The sequence below is a fragment of the Tinamus guttatus genome, unplaced genomic scaffold, assembly GCF_059628265.1.
Source record: "Tinamus guttatus ecotype Peru unplaced genomic scaffold, ASM5962826v1 Tinamus_guttatus_pri_ptg000297l, whole genome shotgun sequence".
NCBI classification, from domain to species: Eukaryota; Metazoa; Chordata; class Aves; order Tinamiformes; family Tinamidae; genus Tinamus; species Tinamus guttatus.
This window is the reverse complement of record NW_028288831.1, coordinates 149,012-166,664: the sequence shown is the minus strand read 5'-3', so window position 1 is coordinate 166,664 and position 17,653 is coordinate 149,012. Positions and strand designations below refer to the sequence as shown.

At 68.1% G+C, this 17,653-nt stretch overlaps 2 protein-coding genes across 2 annotated transcripts; one reads left to right on the top strand and one right to left on the bottom strand.

Annotated features, from left to right (window-relative positions):
• The first annotated feature begins 830 nt into the window (after positions 1-830).
• Positions 831-9,791, top strand: ENG (endoglin). Its single transcript, XM_088528002.1, has 15 exons — positions 831-897; positions 2,707-2,864; positions 5,157-5,291; positions 6,038-6,197; positions 6,334-6,490; positions 6,581-6,713; positions 7,226-7,400; positions 7,474-7,616; positions 7,782-7,919; positions 8,002-8,046; positions 8,117-8,227; positions 8,299-8,544; positions 8,709-8,772; positions 8,865-8,966; positions 9,583-9,791. The coding sequence occupies exons 1-15, from the start codon at positions 831-833 to the stop codon at positions 9,699-9,701; spliced, it is 1,953 nt and encodes a 650-aa protein (XP_088384128.1). The 3' UTR covers positions 9,702-9,791.
• A 921-nt stretch (positions 9,792-10,712) lies between these two features.
• On the bottom strand, positions 10,713-16,283 carry FPGS (folylpolyglutamate synthase). The gene is made up of 15 exons (XM_088527952.1): positions 16,197-16,283; positions 14,294-14,422; positions 14,140-14,193; positions 13,981-14,045; positions 13,795-13,909; positions 13,478-13,555; positions 13,245-13,306; positions 13,050-13,152; positions 12,894-12,971; positions 12,676-12,820; positions 12,497-12,595; positions 12,232-12,382; positions 12,037-12,112; positions 11,473-11,539; positions 10,713-11,304 (listed from the first exon to the last, which is right to left on the bottom strand). The coding sequence occupies exons 1-15, from the start codon at positions 16,281-16,283 to the stop codon at positions 10,877-10,879; spliced, it is 1,737 nt and encodes a 578-aa protein (XP_088384078.1). The 3' UTR covers positions 10,713-10,876.
• Positions 16,284-17,653: the final 1,370 nt, after the last annotated feature.

Here is a 17,653-nt window from a genome sequence, read left to right as displayed (position 1 = left end):
GGCTGTCTTGTCCTGTATTGCTGCACCACGCAGTCCCTGTCCCCTGTAGCTGTGGCATGCAGGCCCCTGCGCTATGTAACAGAGCCACCCAGGCTCTGTCCTGCATACGGGCAATACGGGCCATGTCACAGGTAGCCATGCCATGCCATCCTCGTCCTATACTGTGCCCTATGGCCCCGTGCGACGTAGTCGTGCCACAGAGTGCCCGTTTATGGGCCTGTGCCATAGAGTGTGCGTCCTACCCAGCTGTGCCCTATGGGCCATATCCGGCCTGGCTCCTGTCCCCATCTTCTCCCACTAGGAAGCCGCTGAGCTGAGACCCAGGGCACCATGGCAAGTGTGGGGACACAAGGATTACGGCGCGGCCACCTCTGCCGTCCCCTTGGCATCCCGGGGGCAGGATGCCCGAGCAGAGGGGAGGCTCCTGCTGATTTACAGAGGGATAGAAAAGCTACTAACGGGTCAAGGGAGGGTTTGTCCCCTTTATCTGGGCCAGGGCTAGGGGGACTGTCACGGAACAGTGTTCCCTTGAGGACCTTGTCTTGCCCCAGCAATGGGGACGGTGCCTGCAGCCACCCTGTCCCCAGCTGACTCAGGGCTTGGGGGGCCGTCAGGGCTGGTTCGGCTGGGGCAGCCAGCGGGCGCAGCTGGGGTACCCCACGGCATCGCGCTCCTGCTGCGTCCCTCCGGAGCCAAAGCGTGGAGGGGACGGGGCCACCGCAGCCCCGCGGCGGGAAGCCCGGCCAAGGGCTCCGCGGGACGGCCCGGGCGCTGCGTCCCCCGCGCGGCGCCACGCGCCCGAGTCCCCCCGGGGGCAGGTAGGGTCAGGGATGCCGGCGGCCGCGCCGGCTCTGCCGGAAGCGCCGGTGCCGGCGGGGCGCGTGCCGCTGGCCGCACGTCCGCCAGAGGTGCCAAACCCACCGGGGGCTGCAGGCCGAGCCCGGCCAGCTCGTGTGACGAGTGTGGCGCAACAGGGAGGCGGCTGGGGCCGGAGCCCGGTCCCGACGGAGCCACCCCGGCCGCGCAGCCGCCCCACGGACATTGTTCTCCCGCCGCTTTGTTTGCTCGGGGGCCCTTTGATCTGGTGCAAAAAAACAGGAATTCCCCCCCCCAGCCACCCCCCGCGCCGGGTCCCCGTCTCGCCAGCCCCACATCCACGCGCCGGGGAGACGCGGCCGGACCTTCCCGGCTCCCTATTTTTGTCTGGGCAGCGACGAGGGAGGGAAGGAGACTGGAAATAATAATGCGCATTTTCTTTTTTTCTTTTCCTTTCTTTATTTTATTTTTTATTTATTTTTTTTTGCTCTCCCGAGTACAAAAATAAACCCGCCCTTATCTGATGGCCCCTGGCGCAGGCTGGGCCCAGCAAGCGCCCTTATCTGATGGTTACCTAATGCTGCGGACGGGCACCGGGCCTGGCCTCAGGGCCCCCTGGCAGCACCTCTGCCCCATGGGGTAGCCTGGACCCTGCTGCGTGCAGGTGTGATGAGTTGCAGTGTCTCAGCCCACGCTGGCCCTCGTCACATGCCAAGGGGATGGCAATGGGGTGCCCAAGTGCGGCAAGGAGCATCCGTGTTGGGGTGTCCCTGCGGGGGCCGCGGCACGGGGGAAGAGGCCGCTGCCTGTGGCGCCCAGATAAGCCGCTGTTTATCTTCCTCCTGATGCCGCCGGCCACGCGGCCGCTCTCGGCGGAGCGGGAGGAAGCGCCGGACAATAGGTGGGCGAGAGGCAGAGGCAGCGCCGAGGCCTGCGCCCTGACCCGGCCGCGGGGCCGCGACACCGGCGATGCCACCGCGGCGGGGAATTCCCCGTGGCTGCAGCCTGCAGCCCGTCCCGGCGCTGCTGGGCTGCCCCTCGGGGCTGTGCGGAGGCATCCGCAGCTCCACTTGGCACTAGGGGCACCCGGGAGGGGACAAGAGCGCCCGTTTCGGCGTCCCCCCATCCTGGCGCCCTGTGCGGCGGCGCTGGCGGCAGCTGGGTGCCCTGGCGCTGGCACGCGGCCCGCGGCTCCCGCGGGAGCCTCCGGGAAAGGGATGGGGCAGGAAGGGACGGGGCTCCATGGCGCGTCACCTCCAAAGCAAACGTGGTGCGTGGAGACAGAGCCGCCGGGCGCCTCCACTGCCCCCAGGGCATCCCGAGGCAGGGGGGGTGACATGGAGGTGGCACTGGGCTGCAAGGGGGCACTCGATGGTGGCATCTGCCCCCTCTATGGGGCCACCCGTGGGCGCAGCCAGAGGCCCCGGCGCAGGATCCGCAGTGGGGGGGGGGCGGATGAGGCGATGGAGGCTCTGCAAGAGCTTCAAACAGCTCCGTGCGTCCAGGATTTCCCTTGGCAGCAGCAGCTCCGGCCTTGCTCGCGCGCCGGCGCAGGGGATGCACCGAGGGGCTGCGGCCCCCATCCCTGCCGCTTCCTTCCAGCACGGGGCCGGGCGCGAGGTCTGGCACGAGGTGGTGCCGAGCCAGGACACGGAGCCTGTTTATTTTTTTCCAAACCGGATCTGAGGTTCATCAGCGCCGTCCTGCCGGGGTTGGCGGGGGGGGATTTGGCCTCCCGACACCTCTGCGGAAGCGGGAGAAAATTCCTCAAGCAAATCAGCGCCAGCTCATCCTGAGGCGGCTGCCACGCTCCAGACGGGGGGAGTTAGGGCAGGAGGGGGCTCCGATCCCGCTGAATCCAGAGAGTGACGGTCGCTTGTTTTCCCGCAGAGCCCGGGAGCGCCGCGGGCTGCGCCCTGCAGCCAGTGCCGGCGGCGCCGCTCGTCACACTGTCCTACACGCCGGGCACGGTGCCCCGCGGCTGCGTGAGCAGCAGCTCGCTGCGGACGGCGCAGGAGGTGCATGTGCTCCGCGTGAGCGCGGCCCAGGTGAGCGCGGCCGCGGCGGGGTCTTTGCAGCCCTCCTTGCTGGGGCTGTGACACCGAGTCCCGGTGCTGTGCGAGGCCGGGAGCACCAGGCACCTGGATATGGTGCCATCCCAAGCCAGGGAGCACCGGGCACCTGGACACAGTGTTATCCCAAGCTAGGGAGTGCTGGGCACTCACACAGTGCCATTCCAAGTCAGGGAGCACCGAGCACCCAGATATGGTGCATCGTGGAGCCGGGGAGCACCAGGCACCCGCACACAGTGCCACACTGAGCGGGGGAGCACCGGGCACCCAGACACGGTGCCATCCCAGGCTAGGGACCACCAGGTACCCAGACAGGGCGTCATCCCAAGCCAGGCAGTACTGAGCACCCAGGCACGGTGCCATCCCAAGACAGGGAGCACCGGGAACCCGCACACGGTGCATCATGGAGCCGGGGAGCACCGGGCACCCGTGCCCGGTGCGGGGCAGAGCCAGGCAGCGCTGTGTGCCCGGACACGGCACGACACGACCGGGCTGTCGAACCTGCAGGCGCTTCCTCTGCGCGAGGAGCAGCGGGGAAAACAGCCTGGCCTTTTTCTTGCTGCGTCCCCCTTGCCTTGCTGCACTTCCCCCTCCAGCTGAAGCTGGGGACGGGGTGGGGGTTGTCACTGAAGCAGCGAATTAGACTTCTTCAAGGCTACTCTGCAGGGACTGTCCCCTGCCCTGGGTGTCACAGGGCCTCCCCTTTTCTAGCGTCAGGAGCGCTGCGGTTTCTCACACCGTGACGTCTTTGGCCCAGCCCCGAGGCCGCCCGGCGCCGGCAGCTCCCGGTTCCGCTTTTGGGGACGGGGGAACGAGAGGTCGCTGCCCGCTGGCCAGGGCTGCTGCCCAGGGGCCGCATGTGGCTTTGGCACCAGCCCAGCCTCCTCAGGGGCTTCCCAAGTCGCCCTGTCCTGGTGCCATGCAGCACCCCGAGCCTCTCCATGTGCTCAAAGGGAACCAGCCTCTTCCTTTTCCCTTAGCCCATTTTTTACCCCCGTCTCCACTTGGCCTCCCCTGTGCCCAGGGCCATCTTCATGTTGCTCTGGGACAACCTTGGCCGTGCAATGTGGCCCCTCGCAGCATTTTTACCCTTTTCCTCCCATCTGCACCCGCAAGGACAAGGTCCTGCCCAGAGGCCACCGCCGAGGGCAAAACCTTGAAATTGGTAAACAAACGTCAGGGCCAGGGTCCCGTGGGCAGCGGGGGACAAGGCCTGATGTCAGGGCTGTGGCATTCAGACAGCCGGCACCGAGCCCCGCCGCGCACGGCCCGGCTCCGCTTATAGAAGAATTACTGGAAGCCGGTTTCTATAAGCAGATCACCGCGAAGTGAAAAAAATAAATAAATAAATAAAGGCAAAATAATTTTATAAAGGCCACGCAGGGCTAGACGCAAACCTCCCTGCGCTCGGCGGCCTCCGAACAATGGGGCCGCAAAACACGCAGCGGTAAAAATAGCCGCCGGCTCCTCCTTGCTGGGGCCACCCGGGGTCCCCGGCCACCCACGCGGTGACGCCGAGCGTGGCCGGGCCGATGCGGCTGCCGGCCCCGTCGCGCGGCCGCGCGGGCGCAGCGGAGCCGGGCGGCCCCGCGGGAGGGCGGCGCGCGCTGCCCGGCTCATTGTCCGGCCCGGGTAGTTTTCCACGGCTGCCGCCTTGCTCAGCACTTTGCACGGGGTGATTCAGGCGGCTGTTTCCAAACTTAGCGCCTGGCGCTGCGGCTCCCAGCCCGGATTTCCGGCTCCGGGCGGCCGGGCAGCCGCGGCCCTGCTGAGCTGCTCCATGCGGCCTCCGGCAAGGGCGGCCCCGGGCCCTGCGGGGATCCCGGGAGCAGCTGTGGGATGGCGGAGGCACCGTGAACACCTGCAAGGGGAGGGCACTCTCGCTGATGCTGGGATGCTCCAGGCCCCAGGGGGATGCTCTGGTCCCTGGGAGGGGGATGCTGCAGCCCCACCATGCAGGGACAGTCCTGTCCCCAGGAGGATGCTCTGTCCCTGGTGTCGGGACACCCCTGAGCCCAAGACGGGGATGCTTTGGGTGCAGCTGTGGGTGTTTGCCCCGCTCTGGCGCAGCTATAGTGTTCCCAGACCCCCTCCAGCAGCCAAGGCTAAACCTGGCCACAATTGCCTCCCCTGCGGCTCGTTTCGGGACCCAGCCAGTGGGACAGGGCTCCTGCCCTGCTTCCTGCTGTGCTGGAGGCCGTGGGGCAGGGGAGGGCTGTGCTTCTCTCCCCGCCACCGCGCTGACGCTCTCCTCGTGCTCCCCGCCAGGGCTCGGCGTTCGCTCTCAGCGTGTCGGCGGCGCGGCGAGCCGGCGGCTGCACGCGGCAGGCGGTGCTCGTCCTTCACTGCGCGCGCTGCTCCGTCACCGTCACCTCGGCGTGCCCCAGCCTGCTCGTCCGCACGGTGAGTGCAGCGCCGCGGGGCCGGCTCGCTGCAGGGCACCCTTGGGTGAGGCTACGAGGGGGCCAGGGTGCTGCAAACGCTCCAGCCTGTGGGTGCTTTCCTGGTGACACGAGGCTGCATGTGCAGCGCGGCGCTGAAGCAAGTGGCATCCCCAGAGACGCTCCCATAAAATGCAGGGACAGCCGCCAGCGCTGGGTTCAGGGGATGCTCCCTGCAAAGATGCTGCTTTCCCAGTGCCCGGGGGCACCTGCCATCCCCTTTTGCAGCCACCTCGCCACCCCCCAGTGCCCCATGTCCTCTCCCCACGGCAGGGGCTGTGGAGAGATCCTGCTGGCCGCGGATCTGAGCGCGGGGCAGGCCGGGCGCCCAGTGACGCACGGCACTTGAAAAAGCTCCCGTTTCCTCCGGCTGCCGGGAGGAAGGTCAGCCATGGGCTTTGGCTCCGGTGAGCGGAGCCGGCAGCTTTGTTAGCAAAATAAACCTCCCGCTTTGTTTGCGGCTAATAATAAAGAGGGGCCAAGCTCCCCGCATGCCGCTGGCCTCCCACGTTGTGCCAGGCCCAGGACCACCCCAAATCCCTGCTTGTCCAAAGGGGACCCTGGCACCTGCCTTTGGCTGCAGAGACGGCTGGTTGCTTCAACTTCCAAACAGCATCCGGATGCACGGGGAAAAATAGCATGGGGCGTTTGCACGCGGTTGCGGGGTGGGCCCAATGTCCCCAGCTCATGTCACCACTCGCTTTGCAGAACGCCAGCCTGAGCCCGGGCACCAACGTGTCCTCACTGGAGCTCCCCGAGGATGCCGGCGAGCAGGAGCTGCTGCGCTGGGCCCAGGGTGTCTACGGGGGCATCACGTCCTACAGCGAGCTGCACGACCCGCGCTGGGTGCTCCTGCACCTGGGCGAAGGTGCGCGGGGCACCGCGGCGGGACGGGGCGGGCGGTCAGGGAGCTGCCGTGGCCATCGGCCGGGTGCAGCATCCGCCTCCGGGGCTGGCCGGAGCGTCCCGCTGCGGCGCTGCCAGCCCCGCTGCTCTCCCCACAGACGGCGGCGGCCCCGAGGAGTGCGTCCCCCGGGAGCGCTTCGCCGCCGCGCCGCACCTCGAGGCCGAGGTCTTCTTCCGTGGCGTGAAGGGCTGCTCGAGCGGCCCCGCCGAGGGCACCAGGGCTGCCCACATCGTGCACCTGCAGCCCGAGCACAGGTACGGGCGGTACCGCCACTCACCCTGCCGAGGTCACTCTGTCCCGGTGGCCACGCTCACCCTGGCACGGGGGCGCTCCTGATTCCGCAGCTCGGCCATCACGGAGGTGAACCTGTCGCTGAACTGCGCCAAGGTGGCCGGGGACAACCAGATCCTCATCCTGCAGAGCCGCGTCAACCTCACCTGGTCCCTCTCCGTGAACAACTGCCACATCCAGATCCTGGTAGGGCCGGGCTGCGCGCGCCGCTCCAGCCCCCGCTGCCTCCCGCTTCCCTGTGCAGGACGGCCCGGAGATGCCGGCAGCAGCCGTGGGGCAGGGGGACGTGGCAGCTCCCTTGGGGCGCAGGGAGGTGGCAGTGCCCCGGGGGCAGCCTGGCTCTGAGAGGGGCTCCCTGGGAGGGTGCAGGGCTGCGGGTGGCTGTGCCGCACGCACACGTGGACCCAGCACCGACTCGGTGACACCCACTGCTGCCCCAGAGCCCCACCGTGCGGGTACCCTAGCCGGGGGCTCTGGTTTGTTTCCTCCTCCATCCCGGCCTTCACCTTCTCCCTCCCCAAGCCCTCCACGCACCGCATCGGCCCCTGCCCAGGCAGCGATTTCTGCCTCGCAGTGGGGAAGAACCAAACACGAGGCCCAACGTGATCCTGCTCTAGCCATGACAGCGACCTCCGGCCCAATGTGACTTCAGCCTGGTCCCTGTCCCTCTTGACCCCCTGCCACCCTGTCCCCTGCAGGCATCAGGCACCTACAGGATCCTGGACATGTCCACGGAGCTGCTGCAGGGGCAGGTGCTGCCGGACACGGAGCAGGGCCTCATCGCCAAGGCCTTCGAGAAGAACTACCGCGTCATCGCCTCCTACTCGGCCATCCCGCTCAGCAGCCGCGTGACCATGGAGATCCAGGAGCACGGTGAGCGCACGGACGGGACGCGGGCAGCCCCGCTGCCGCGGCCGCCTCGGGCTCAGCCCTCCCCTTCCCGCAGAGGCAGCCGAGGAGCCCCCCACGACGCCCGCCCCCACGGTGCCGAGCTCCGACATGCTGTCCCACATGCTGCTGCTCACGCTGCAGCCCTGGAAGTGCACGGACGACACCATGGAGATCATCATCGCCCGCTCCCACCTGGAGGTGAGGGGGAAAAGGTGTCCTGCGCATGTCACCCGAGGCCACGGTTGCTTTGAAGGCATCGGGCATGGGGGAAACACGTGGAAGGCGCCAGCCATGAGGGCACCCTGAGGTGCTGGGAAGCTGCGGGCGCCCGGCGCGGCACTGGAGCTGGTGCTTTGCCCTCAGCCCATCAAGGACGTGGTGAACATCACCCTGCGGGACCTGAGCTGCCGGGCGGAGCGGAACGCCACGCACTTCATGCTGCGCACGCCGCTCAGCCGCTGCGGCACCTCGCTGGAGAGCAAGGGCCACGCGCAGAACGAGGTGAGCGCAGCCCGGCCGCCCCGCGGCGCCAGCCCCACGCGGTGCCGGGCAGCCCTTGACGCCTTGCTCGCTTCCCTTGCAGCTCATCCTCAGCCTGTCCACGGGCTCGTGCCTGCGGAGTGTGGCGGTAAGCGTGGAGCCGAACCAGGGCAAGGGGGGACGCACACGGCCAGGGCTCAGCTCGTGTCTCCCCGCAGGTTCCCTTCAAGTGCGAGATCCCTCGGGAGCTCTTCCTGCGCCTCTTCCCCACGGCCGCCTTCGAGGCGCCACAGACGGAGCTGGAGGTCAACAAGGAGGCCTATCTGCAGGTACGTGCGGGGCCGCGCGGCTGGCGGCGGCGCCAGGGCCGCCCGCGCTGACAGTGTCGCCCCACGCGCAGGCCTCCATGCGCTGGGAGGACTACCCGGCCGACCTGGAGCTCAAGGAGTGCTGGCTGGCGGCGCCGGGCGCCGAGCCGCTGCTGCTCGTCGTGGCCAACAAGGCGCAGGGCGCCGGCGTGGCCGTCCTCGAGGGCCCGCCCAGCAGCCGCGTGCGCAAGGTCTGGCGCCTGCGCTTCACCTACGCTGTGCCCGAGGGAGCCCGCGTGCCCTTCTCCGCCAGCCTCACCTGCAAGGCCGGCCTGCAGGTCAGTGCCGCCACCCGGCCCCGGCCGCCCCCTCAGTCCCTTTAGCCGGTGCTGGCACCACCCCGGGTTCCCTGGCCACCGCGTTTGCCCTTGGCGTCATCCCAAGGCTTGGGGACACGGCCGGCCACGGGGAGCTTGGCTCTCATGGTGCCCCTCCACCCTAGAACAACACCATCTTCGAGAAGGTCTTGGAGGTGACGGTGAAGGACGTCTGGCGGCCGCAGAACAGTGAGTTTGGAGTGGGATGAGGCGGACCCCAAACCGTAGCCAAGTCCCTGGCTGGCAGAGCAGGGTCCTGACGGCGCCCGTCTTCCCCGCAGACCGAGGCCTGGGGCTGGCGGCCGTGCTGGGCATCACCTTTGGGGCCTTCCTCATCGGGGCGCTCCTCACCGCCGTGCTCTGGTACATCTACTCGCACACCCGTGAGTACCCCCCGCGCCGGCAGCGTGGCTGTGAGGGAGAACGGGGGCCCGGGTGTGTTTTCCCCATGGGGAAGCAAATCCTTCCTCCTCAGCTCCAACACACCCCCGCGTCCGGCAAAGGCGGCCGGGCTGTCACGTCCTTATCGTGCGCATTGTCCTCCTGGCGGAGGCGCCGCATGAGAACGGGGCCGCTCGGTGCGTCCCCCGAGCCCGGCTCGGTGCTGGACCCCACCACCACCTTCCTCTCCCCCGCGCCCGGCGCATCCCGAGGCGCCGCGGGCCTTTCCTGGCCTCCGGCCGCTTATCTCCATCCCACACCGGGACCGGCAGTCCCACGCCAACAAACCCACGGCCGCCGGCACCTCATCCGGGGGCTGGCAGGGCGCGAGGCTGGAGCAGCTCCGCTTGGGACGCGGAGCGATAGCCCCGTGCCAGGGAAAACACAGGGACGGGGGCTCTTATCTGGGCTGCAAAGGTCACGTCCAGGATGAGCCGCCGCAGCCCGGCCGCCTGCCGCCACGGTTCTTTTCGTTGTTTTTCTATTTTTGTTTTTTTTTTCCCTTCATGGTTTCTTCTCCCCTTCCCCGCCCCCGCTCCGACTTGTGACATAATCCAGGTCCCATCTCCAAAATGCAGCCGGTCTCCACCACGGCGCCGGCCTCGGAGAGCAGCAGCACCAACCACAGCATCGGCAGCACCCAGAGCACCCCCTGCTCCACCAGCAGCATGGCCTGACGCCCGCCGGGCTGCCCCTCGCCCGCCTCCCCGCCGCCGACGGCTGAGCGCCCCGCGGAGCCCCCGCCGCCGGGAAGACACCCCGGCCACGGCACTCAGGGGCTGCCCGGGGCCCTCTGGTCCCGTTGAGGCTTTTTTCTCCCCCAAAACTCAGGGGGTCGCCTTGCTCCGGTCGAGCCCGGAGCGGGGGTCCCGCCGCCGCCCTTATTCATTCAGTGAATGGTTTGGCTCTGCCAGGGCGGCGGGCGCCGGCGGCCCCCATCCCGCTGAAGCACCCGCACGCGGAGGCGGAGAAGGAGGACAGGGGAAAAGGAGCCCCCCAGGGTTGTCCTTGGCTCCAACCTGGGGTTTTCCAAGCTCCGGTGACGGCGTGAGACGCATCCACCCCCCCAACGAAGGTAGCAGCCCTGGGCTCGGAGCAGCACGAGGTTTATTGGGTTCGGACCGCAATGGAGCAGGCGTCACGTGGCGCCTCACCGCCCCTCTCCAAACTAGGTGATTTGTAGAAAATAAAAAATATATATTAAAAAAACAAAATAAAACAAAAAAACGGGCTTCCACCCAACTTATCTTCTGGTCAGTTGCAAACTCTTAACAATAATAAAATCTACTCTATGTTAAATTAGTCACAACTCCATAAAGGTTTAAACCTCAAAGCATTGTCAGCAATTCACTCCTACCGCTGCGGGCGGCCTCCCGCCGGACCCAGGCCTCCGTCCTCCAAAACCTCCGGGATGTCGGCAAGGAGCAGGGGGGAGGCAGAGCCCCCCATCGCTCGACACCCCCGTGCAGGGTCGGCCCCTCTGAGCCCCCAAACCCATCCGGAGAGCGGCCCCATCAAAGCCGGTGTGGGGCACCGACGGCGAAAGGCACTGGGTGAAACGGGGTGCAGGGAGCCGCTCCATGGGGTGCGGGCAGGCACCCGGGGAAGGGGTTTCTCCCTCCCTTCCGTGCAGCAACAGTGGCTCCCGGCCCCATGGCGGGCAGAGGCAGGATAAGGGCAGGAGAACATGGAAGGAGGGCGCAGGGAAGCAGCTGAGCGCAGCCGCGGTGGCGCTGCCACAGGGTCCCTTCCCCAGAGTGTCTCCTCCGGCGCCACCTCCACGCTTCGTGCAGGGACAAGGCAGCTATTCAAGTAAAAGGAGGAGCAAAAAACGGAACCCCCCAAACTGCAGCTACTGGGAGAGCGCCGGGTCGAGCAGCTTGAGGACGCCGCCGACAAGGTGCAGGCTGCCCGTGACCAGGACGCGGATGACAGCGGCCTCGCGCAGCAGCACGGCCCCGCTGCTGGCCACAGGGTGCGGGTGGGCACCCTTGGTGGCGGGTGCTGGCACGCAGGGGTCCCGGCCCTGCGCGATCCACTGCAGCGCGTGCGAGATGCAGGGGAAGACGAGCGAGTTGGAGTTGAGCGGCCGCTCGGCAGAGGGCACGAGGAGCAGGGCTCCGCGCACAGGCTCCGGCTTCAGCACGCTGCCCACCTCGAGCGGTGACGCCAGCCAGAGCTCCTGGCCCACCTTCTCCTCCAGGAGCTGGGTCCACGTCTTCTGGTTCTCCAGGCAGCGGGTCAGGGCGTTCTCCAGCGTGACGTTGAAGTTCTGCTGGTCTGCAGGAGATGGAGAAGGTCAGGGTCTCCTCGTCAAAGCAACGAAGCCACAAGGGGGCTCCAGCAATGGCCAAGGGTCCTGGCTTTGCCCACACAACGTGCCCCAGCACCAGCCTCCTCCGCACCGGCTGGCTCCAAGCACGGCATCCTGCGGAGCCGGACACTCACCTGCATTGCCCACCACCGACACCTCTGCGAAGTTGGGGCAGAAGACGGCGTAGTCAAACTGGCAGGGCTGGGGTGGGAGAAGGGCAGGTCAGCAGAGCTCGCCCAGCCGAGTGCCCGGGCACGGAGCTGCACTGGAGTGGGGTGCTCGGCTCATGTTCCCAGCGCCACCCGTGGAGATGGGTGCCGGGAGCAATCCAAGCCCAGCGGGGTCTCTTGGGAAGTTTAGCCCACGGTGGGCAGCCAGGACACCAGGGTTTTCCAAGTGTGGTGGGGACCAGCCCATCTGCAAGCCCCTGGGCTGCCAGATGTGGAGCCACGGTCTCCCACTGCACCCAGGCCCAGGGCACCCAAGGAAGCGCAGAGGACACAAGGGCAGTGCCAAGCACGGCAGGGGACAGTGGGACAGGGAGCTGGACAGACAGCGCAGGGCACCAGCTCCACCTTGTGGCACCCAGCGGGAGGAAAGCGGGTCCCGACAGCACCCGGGGCCAAGTGCTTCTCTGGGTGCTCCCCTGGCTGGGTGCCGCAGTCGCCACGGGGCCCCCATCGCAGCCCCAAACTCACCAGCAGCAGCTTCAGCAGCGCCGCCGTGTCCCGATCCCCCGTGGCGTTGAAGAGCAGCACCCGCACCTCGGAGCCGCTGCGGAGGAGGACGCTGTGCTCAGGGCTGGCCTCCCCCGGGGTCCCGCCAGCCCCCAAAGGTGCCGCGGGGAGCCCGGTGCCCCGCTCGCCTTTCTCCCGGCCCCGCCGCCTCCTTACTCCTGGGGCTTGTCCTCGTTGAGGGCGGCCTGGCGGAACCAGCGGACACAGGCCTGGACGCTGCTCGTGGTGTGGGCGCCGTCCAGGTACCAGGTGACGGGGCCGTGGGGCAGCACCTGCGTGCGGCCCAGCCACTCGGCCTCCCGCAGCCCTGGGGACGGAGGAGCAGCGCTGGGCACCCACGGTGCCACCCCCAGCCCCGTATCTCAGTCTGTGCAAAACGGTGCCAGGGGCCGCGCACGGCCCCCCAGGACCCGCACCCTACCTTGGACCATGGCGACGCTGGGGCGAAATGCGGGCGCCAGGGGCACCGTCTGTCCGGCCTCGACACTCGGTGGCAAATCCATCAGGTCCCCGCTGCCTGCTGGAGAAGGGCATCTTGGTGAGATGTGGCCCCCACGCTCCCCGCCGGCAGCTTTGGGACAGGGGGTGACATCTCACCGCGGCAGCCGCGGCGCTGCAGCCAGGCGCGGGAGAGCTGCAGGGCGAGCGCGGCGTTGGAGCGCTGGTGCTCGCCCGCCAGCCCCAGCGCCAGCGCTCGGCCGCCCTCCTCAAAGGCGTCCAGCTCGGGGCACAGGTAGAGCGGGCACTGCGGGAGCGGAGGGTGAGCGCGGCCGCGCGGCGCCGCGCGGGGCCGTCCCCGGCGCGCCCGGCACACTCACCGCGCGCTCGCGGGCCCGCTCCCGCAGCACCTCCAGCGGCCGCTCGGGCTGCGCCACCGTGAACGCCGGCACGCCGGGCTGCCAAGGACACGCACGTGAGCACGGGCGGGGAAGCGGGGGCGAAGCCCGCAGCGGGAGGGTGGCGGGTGACATTACCTTGAAGATGCCCCCTTTCTGCCAGGCGATCTTCTCCAGGGTGTCCCCCAGGATGCTGGTGTGGTCGATGCCCAGCGAGGAGACCCCGCACACCACCGGCTTCCTGGGGACAGGCAGCGCGTGAGGCGCCGGCGCCGCTCCGGCCTGGTGGGGGCGGCCGCGGGGACGCTCGGCTGCCCCCTGCACCGCTCCTACCTGATGATATTGGTGCAATCGTAGGCACCGCCGATGCCGACCTCCACCACGGCCAGGTCCACCTGGGGATGGACGGACACGGGAGCAGTGACGGGGACATCGAGGTCCCGGAGCAGTGAGATCTCAGCTGGGTTCAGCTGTGGCAACTCCCCTCTCAAACCAGTTCTGCCCCAAGCCACGGCCGCGCATGGCCAGGGCGGGGTCCACGCTGTGACGTGGCCGCCACCACCTACCTTCTCCTGCAGGAACACGTGGAAGGCCATGACAGTGAGGAAGCGGAAATAGGCTGGCATGCTGGCACGCACCGGGTCCTGCAGGACAACGGCGTGTGAAGGAGGGACGTGTGGGGACAGCTCCACTCCCAAACACGGCTGTGCGGAGCCAGGGATAACCCCTACGCCAGGGATTCCCCCACTCCACAGGGAGAAACTGAGGCAGGAACTTGGCCATAGACAACACAGGGAGCAAACAACACTGGGATGCTCCCCTGGGACTGGGCGACATGAAGCAGCCCAGAACGACGCCGTTTGGCCCAGAACGACGTCCCCACCTTGGTCTCCTCCAGGCGGTTGTAGACGAGCCAGAAGTACTTGCTGAATTGCTCCTTGCTGATGGGCTGCCCGTTGATGCGGATCCTCTCACGCACTTGCACCAGGTGGGGGGAGCTGGGGAGAGCACGGACAGGGTCAGGTTTGTCCCCAGGCGTCCCCTCGTGCCGCCCAGCCCTGCTGCCCACCTGTAGAAGCCCGTCTTGAGCCCGTAGCCGCGGAGGATGCGCTCCGTGAAGGCGCAGGCCGAGCCCTGCGGGAGGCGGCAGCGTGAGTCCTTCCCGGCGCCGGTGGGTGCCGCAGCCGCCGCGGGGCCCCGGAGCATCCCGAGCGCCCGCCGGCCTCACCTTGCCCTTCGTCCCTGTGACGTGGATGATGTTCAGTCGATCCAGGTCTTCGACCTGCGCGAGGTCAACAAACTCATGAGCCCCCACTTTGCAGCCGGGGGCCAGGACCCACCGGAACGCCGTGGGATGGGAATGGGGATGGGGCCGCTCTCACCTGCAGCCCGCTGCGCGCCAGGAAGCCCTTCATGGCCTCCAGCTGGGCCCGGGGGTCTCCGCGCTCCCGCTTCACCTGCTCCAGGTAGCTGGCGTTGGTCTGCAGCGTGTTGAGCGTGCGCACGGCATCCTGGAACGACGGCGGGCGGCTGCGCGTGGGCCACGGCGCCGCGGCCGCCCTGCGCGGCGCAGCCCCGGCGCCCGAGCCCAGCGCCCCGGCCATGGCCCCGCTCAGCGGCGCTTCGGGCCGGGCTACTTATGGCCGAGGGCTCGGCGGGCAGCGCTCGCCCCTCCTCCGGACACGGGGGCAAGGGGCAGGCACCGCCGCCACCGGCCGCCCCATCCTGCTGCCAGGCCCAGCCGCGGTGCCCAGCGCCAGCCCCGCTCCTGCCACGGGATGGATGCGCCCGCCGGCAGCACCTTGCAGCCAAAACCCCATCCCCGCGGCCGAGCGCCGCACGCGCTCAGCCCACGAGTCCCGCAGCAAGGGCTCAGCGGGATGCCCCGCAGGCAACGTGGAGGCTGGCGCAGCGCCGTGCCCCTGCGCGAGCCCTGGCCGCTATCAGCCATCTGCAAGCACGAGCCGCCCCACGCAGCCGGGCCTGAGTCACCACGAGGCTCCCCGCGAGCTACAGCGGTTCAGGGCTGAGCCAAGCACCGGCTCTCCCAGCGGAAACAAGTGCAACATGAAAGGCGCCGAACGCCCGCCGCGGCGCTGGCACCGGCAGCGCTGGCACCCGAGCATCCCCGGAGGCCCCACGCAGGGGCAGCAGCCACGGCTGCGTGCAGGGACACACGCTGCGTGCGCAGCTGCCACCGCAGCCACCCGCTGGTCCCCAGCCCGTCCTCCCACAGCATCGCCCCCCCCCCAACCATCAGCTGCTCGAGGGCCTCCAGTTTGGGGGTCCCCCCCGTACTGGTATCGCTGGGGTCTTTCTGAGGGGTGCGGGGCTACGGGCGCCTGCAGCAGCGCAGGGCAGGGATGGCTCTGCGGCTCGGGGGGCGGCGGGTGAAGCCGGGCCACCCCTTCCAACAGCAGCAGCCCCCTGCGAGGGCCTGAGAGCTCTGGGCACTGTGTTGGCCTGCAGGGTGGGCCTGCAGGGTGGGCCTGCCCTTGCAATGCCCCTGTCCCCATTGCACAGTCCTGCCCCACGCAATGTCCCCATGCCCTACTGTGACCCATGCAATGCCCCTGTGCACTATAGCACAGCCCTGTCCCATTGCATGGCCCTGCCCCATGCAATGTCCCTGTCCCCATTCATTGCATGGCCCTGCCCCATGCAATGTCCCTGTCCCCACTGCACGTGCCTGCCCCATCCCCGTGCCTTACAGCACAGCCCTGCCCCATGCAATGTCCCTGTCCCCACTGCACGTGCCTGCCCCATCCCCGTGCCTTACAGCACAGCCCTGCCCCATGCAATGCTCCTGTGCACTTTAGCACAGCCCTGCCCAACGCAATGCCCCGTCCCCATTGCACAGCCCTGCCCCACACAATGCTCCTATGCCCCCAGTGCACAGCCCTGTCCCTACTGCACATCCCTGCCCTATGCAATGTCCCCATGCCCTACTGTGACCCATGCAATGCTCCTGTGCGCTTTAGCACAGCTCTGCCCCATTGCATGGCCCTGCCCCATTGCACAGCCTTGCCCCATGCAATGTCCCTGTCCCCATTGCACAGCCCTGCCCCACTGCACCGCTGTGCTCCATGCAGTGCCCCGATGCCCTATAGCACAGCCCTGCCGCACGGAACGCCCCATCCCCATTGCACAGCCTTGCCCCACGCAATGTCCCTGGCCCCGTTGCACAGCCCTGCCCCACGCAACGTCCCGGTTCCCGTTGCACAGCCCTGTCCCTACAGCGCCCCCCGCCCCACGCAGCGCCGCGTCCCCCGCGCGCTCCCGCACCTGGTAGTCGGCGGCGGGGGCGCCGCAGCGGCTGCCGCCCCGCGCCCGCAGCGCCCCGCGCAGCGCGCGCAGCCCCCGCGCGACCATCGCCGCGCGCGTCCTGCCGGGAGCCGCGCGCGCCCACGTGGAGCGCGGGGGGGGGGGGGGGCGGGGGAGGGGCCGCGCCGGGGCCATCTTTGACCAGGGCGGGGCCGGCGCTGCCGCCGCGCGGGGAAGGGGGCGGCGGGCGCCATCTTTGAGAGGGGCAGCGGCGTGGGAGCGGAACGCGTTTGTCCACGCGGGGAGCCCCGGCCCCGACCCGGGACGGGGAAGGGCCCCCTTGTCCCGCTGCCTCGCGAGGGCGGCGGGAAAGCCAAGAAACGCCGTGTTTGGGCGGCCCGGGGGACGGATGGGGGGCAGCGCCCGCGGCCTTGGGGGAAGCACCTCAGCCTCCTGCTTGCTCCCCCCGGGTCCAGCTTTAGTCACCTCCGTGAACAGCTCCGGAATAAAAAATACAAATAAATTAAAAAGCATCCTTGTTTTCGCAGTTCAAGAGCTGCTGAGCTGCACCAAGACACTCATTCCAGCAGCAAGCCCGACTCTCAAACTTTGCTCCCTGTCCGCAAGCCTCCTTCACGCTGCGCATTCCGGCCTCCAAGCTTTGCCCGCAGCCCCCAGGCAACGGGACAGGAGCCGGTTTTCCCAGGAGCTTTCCTAGAAAGGGAGCCTGGGAGCCGCCGCCACCCCCGGCCCCACGCGGCTGCGAGGCCGTCCTGGACACGGTGCCAAGCTTGGCCCTGCTTTGAGGACAAGCACGAAGGGCCCAGGAGATCCAAGCGCCCAGTTCTGCCCCCCGGATTGCTCTCCCAAGGCTCCCGGTAATGGCTGCGGCTCTGAAGATCCCAGCAAGCCGCGCGTCCCACATCCACCCACACCCCAGCCCCAGGGCGACGCTGATGCCGATCACACCAGGGCAATCTGGGTGCCCGCTCCGTTGTGCCAACACGGGTAGCGGCTCCGAAGGCTCCGTTCAAGCTCTGGGACACACACAGGACACGGGAGCTCACGCAGGCACTCGCGGCGCTACCTTTCCCCACGCCAGACCCGCACGGCAGGGCCGCTTCCCAGCGGGAGGCCCTGCAGCTCCGGCTACCTGCGCTCCTCTGCGCCAACGCCTGCGCTGCCCCCAGCTACCTGCAGCCAACCTCCCACCCAGCAAAGCCCTTTTCCCTGTCAGCACAAGAGCAGAGTCAAGAAACCCATGAAAAAAGAAAGCGCCCTGTTGAGGGAGTCAGGCTTGTCTGAATCTGAATCTGCCTGTCTGCCTCAGCAGATCAAAGATGTGCTGTTTCACAGCACTCGAGCTGGTTTCTCAAAGAATTACACAGGGAAAAATAATCATTTGGAACAGGAGTGTGTTTATTCATAACTGGCAGAAGTAATCTAGCTTATGCTTGCAACCAACTTCATTTTGCTAA

Coding starts and splice junctions, on each gene's coding strand:
- FPGS (XM_088527952.1), bottom strand. CDS start 16,283: ATGGTCGCGCGGGGGCTGCGCGCGCTGCGCGGGGCGCTGCGGGCGCGG. Junction 14,046..14,139: donor TCACAGGGACGAAGGGCAAG/GTGAGGCCGGCG, acceptor CGCCTCCCGCAG/GGCTCGGCCTGCGCCTTCAC. Junction 12,821..12,893: donor AGCGGGCCCGCGAGCGCGCG/GTGAGTGTGCCG, acceptor CCGCTCCCGCAG/TGCCCGCTCTACCTGTGCCC.
- ENG (XM_088528002.1), top strand. CDS start 831: ATGCCGGCGGCCGCGCCGGCTCTGCCGGAAGCGCCGGTGCCGGCGGGG. Junction 6,714..7,225: donor ACTGCCACATCCAGATCCTG/GTAGGGCCGGGC, acceptor TGTCCCCTGCAG/GCATCAGGCACCTACAGGAT. Junction 7,617..7,781: donor TCGCCCGCTCCCACCTGGAG/GTGAGGGGGAAA, acceptor CTTTGCCCTCAG/CCCATCAAGGACGTGGTGAA.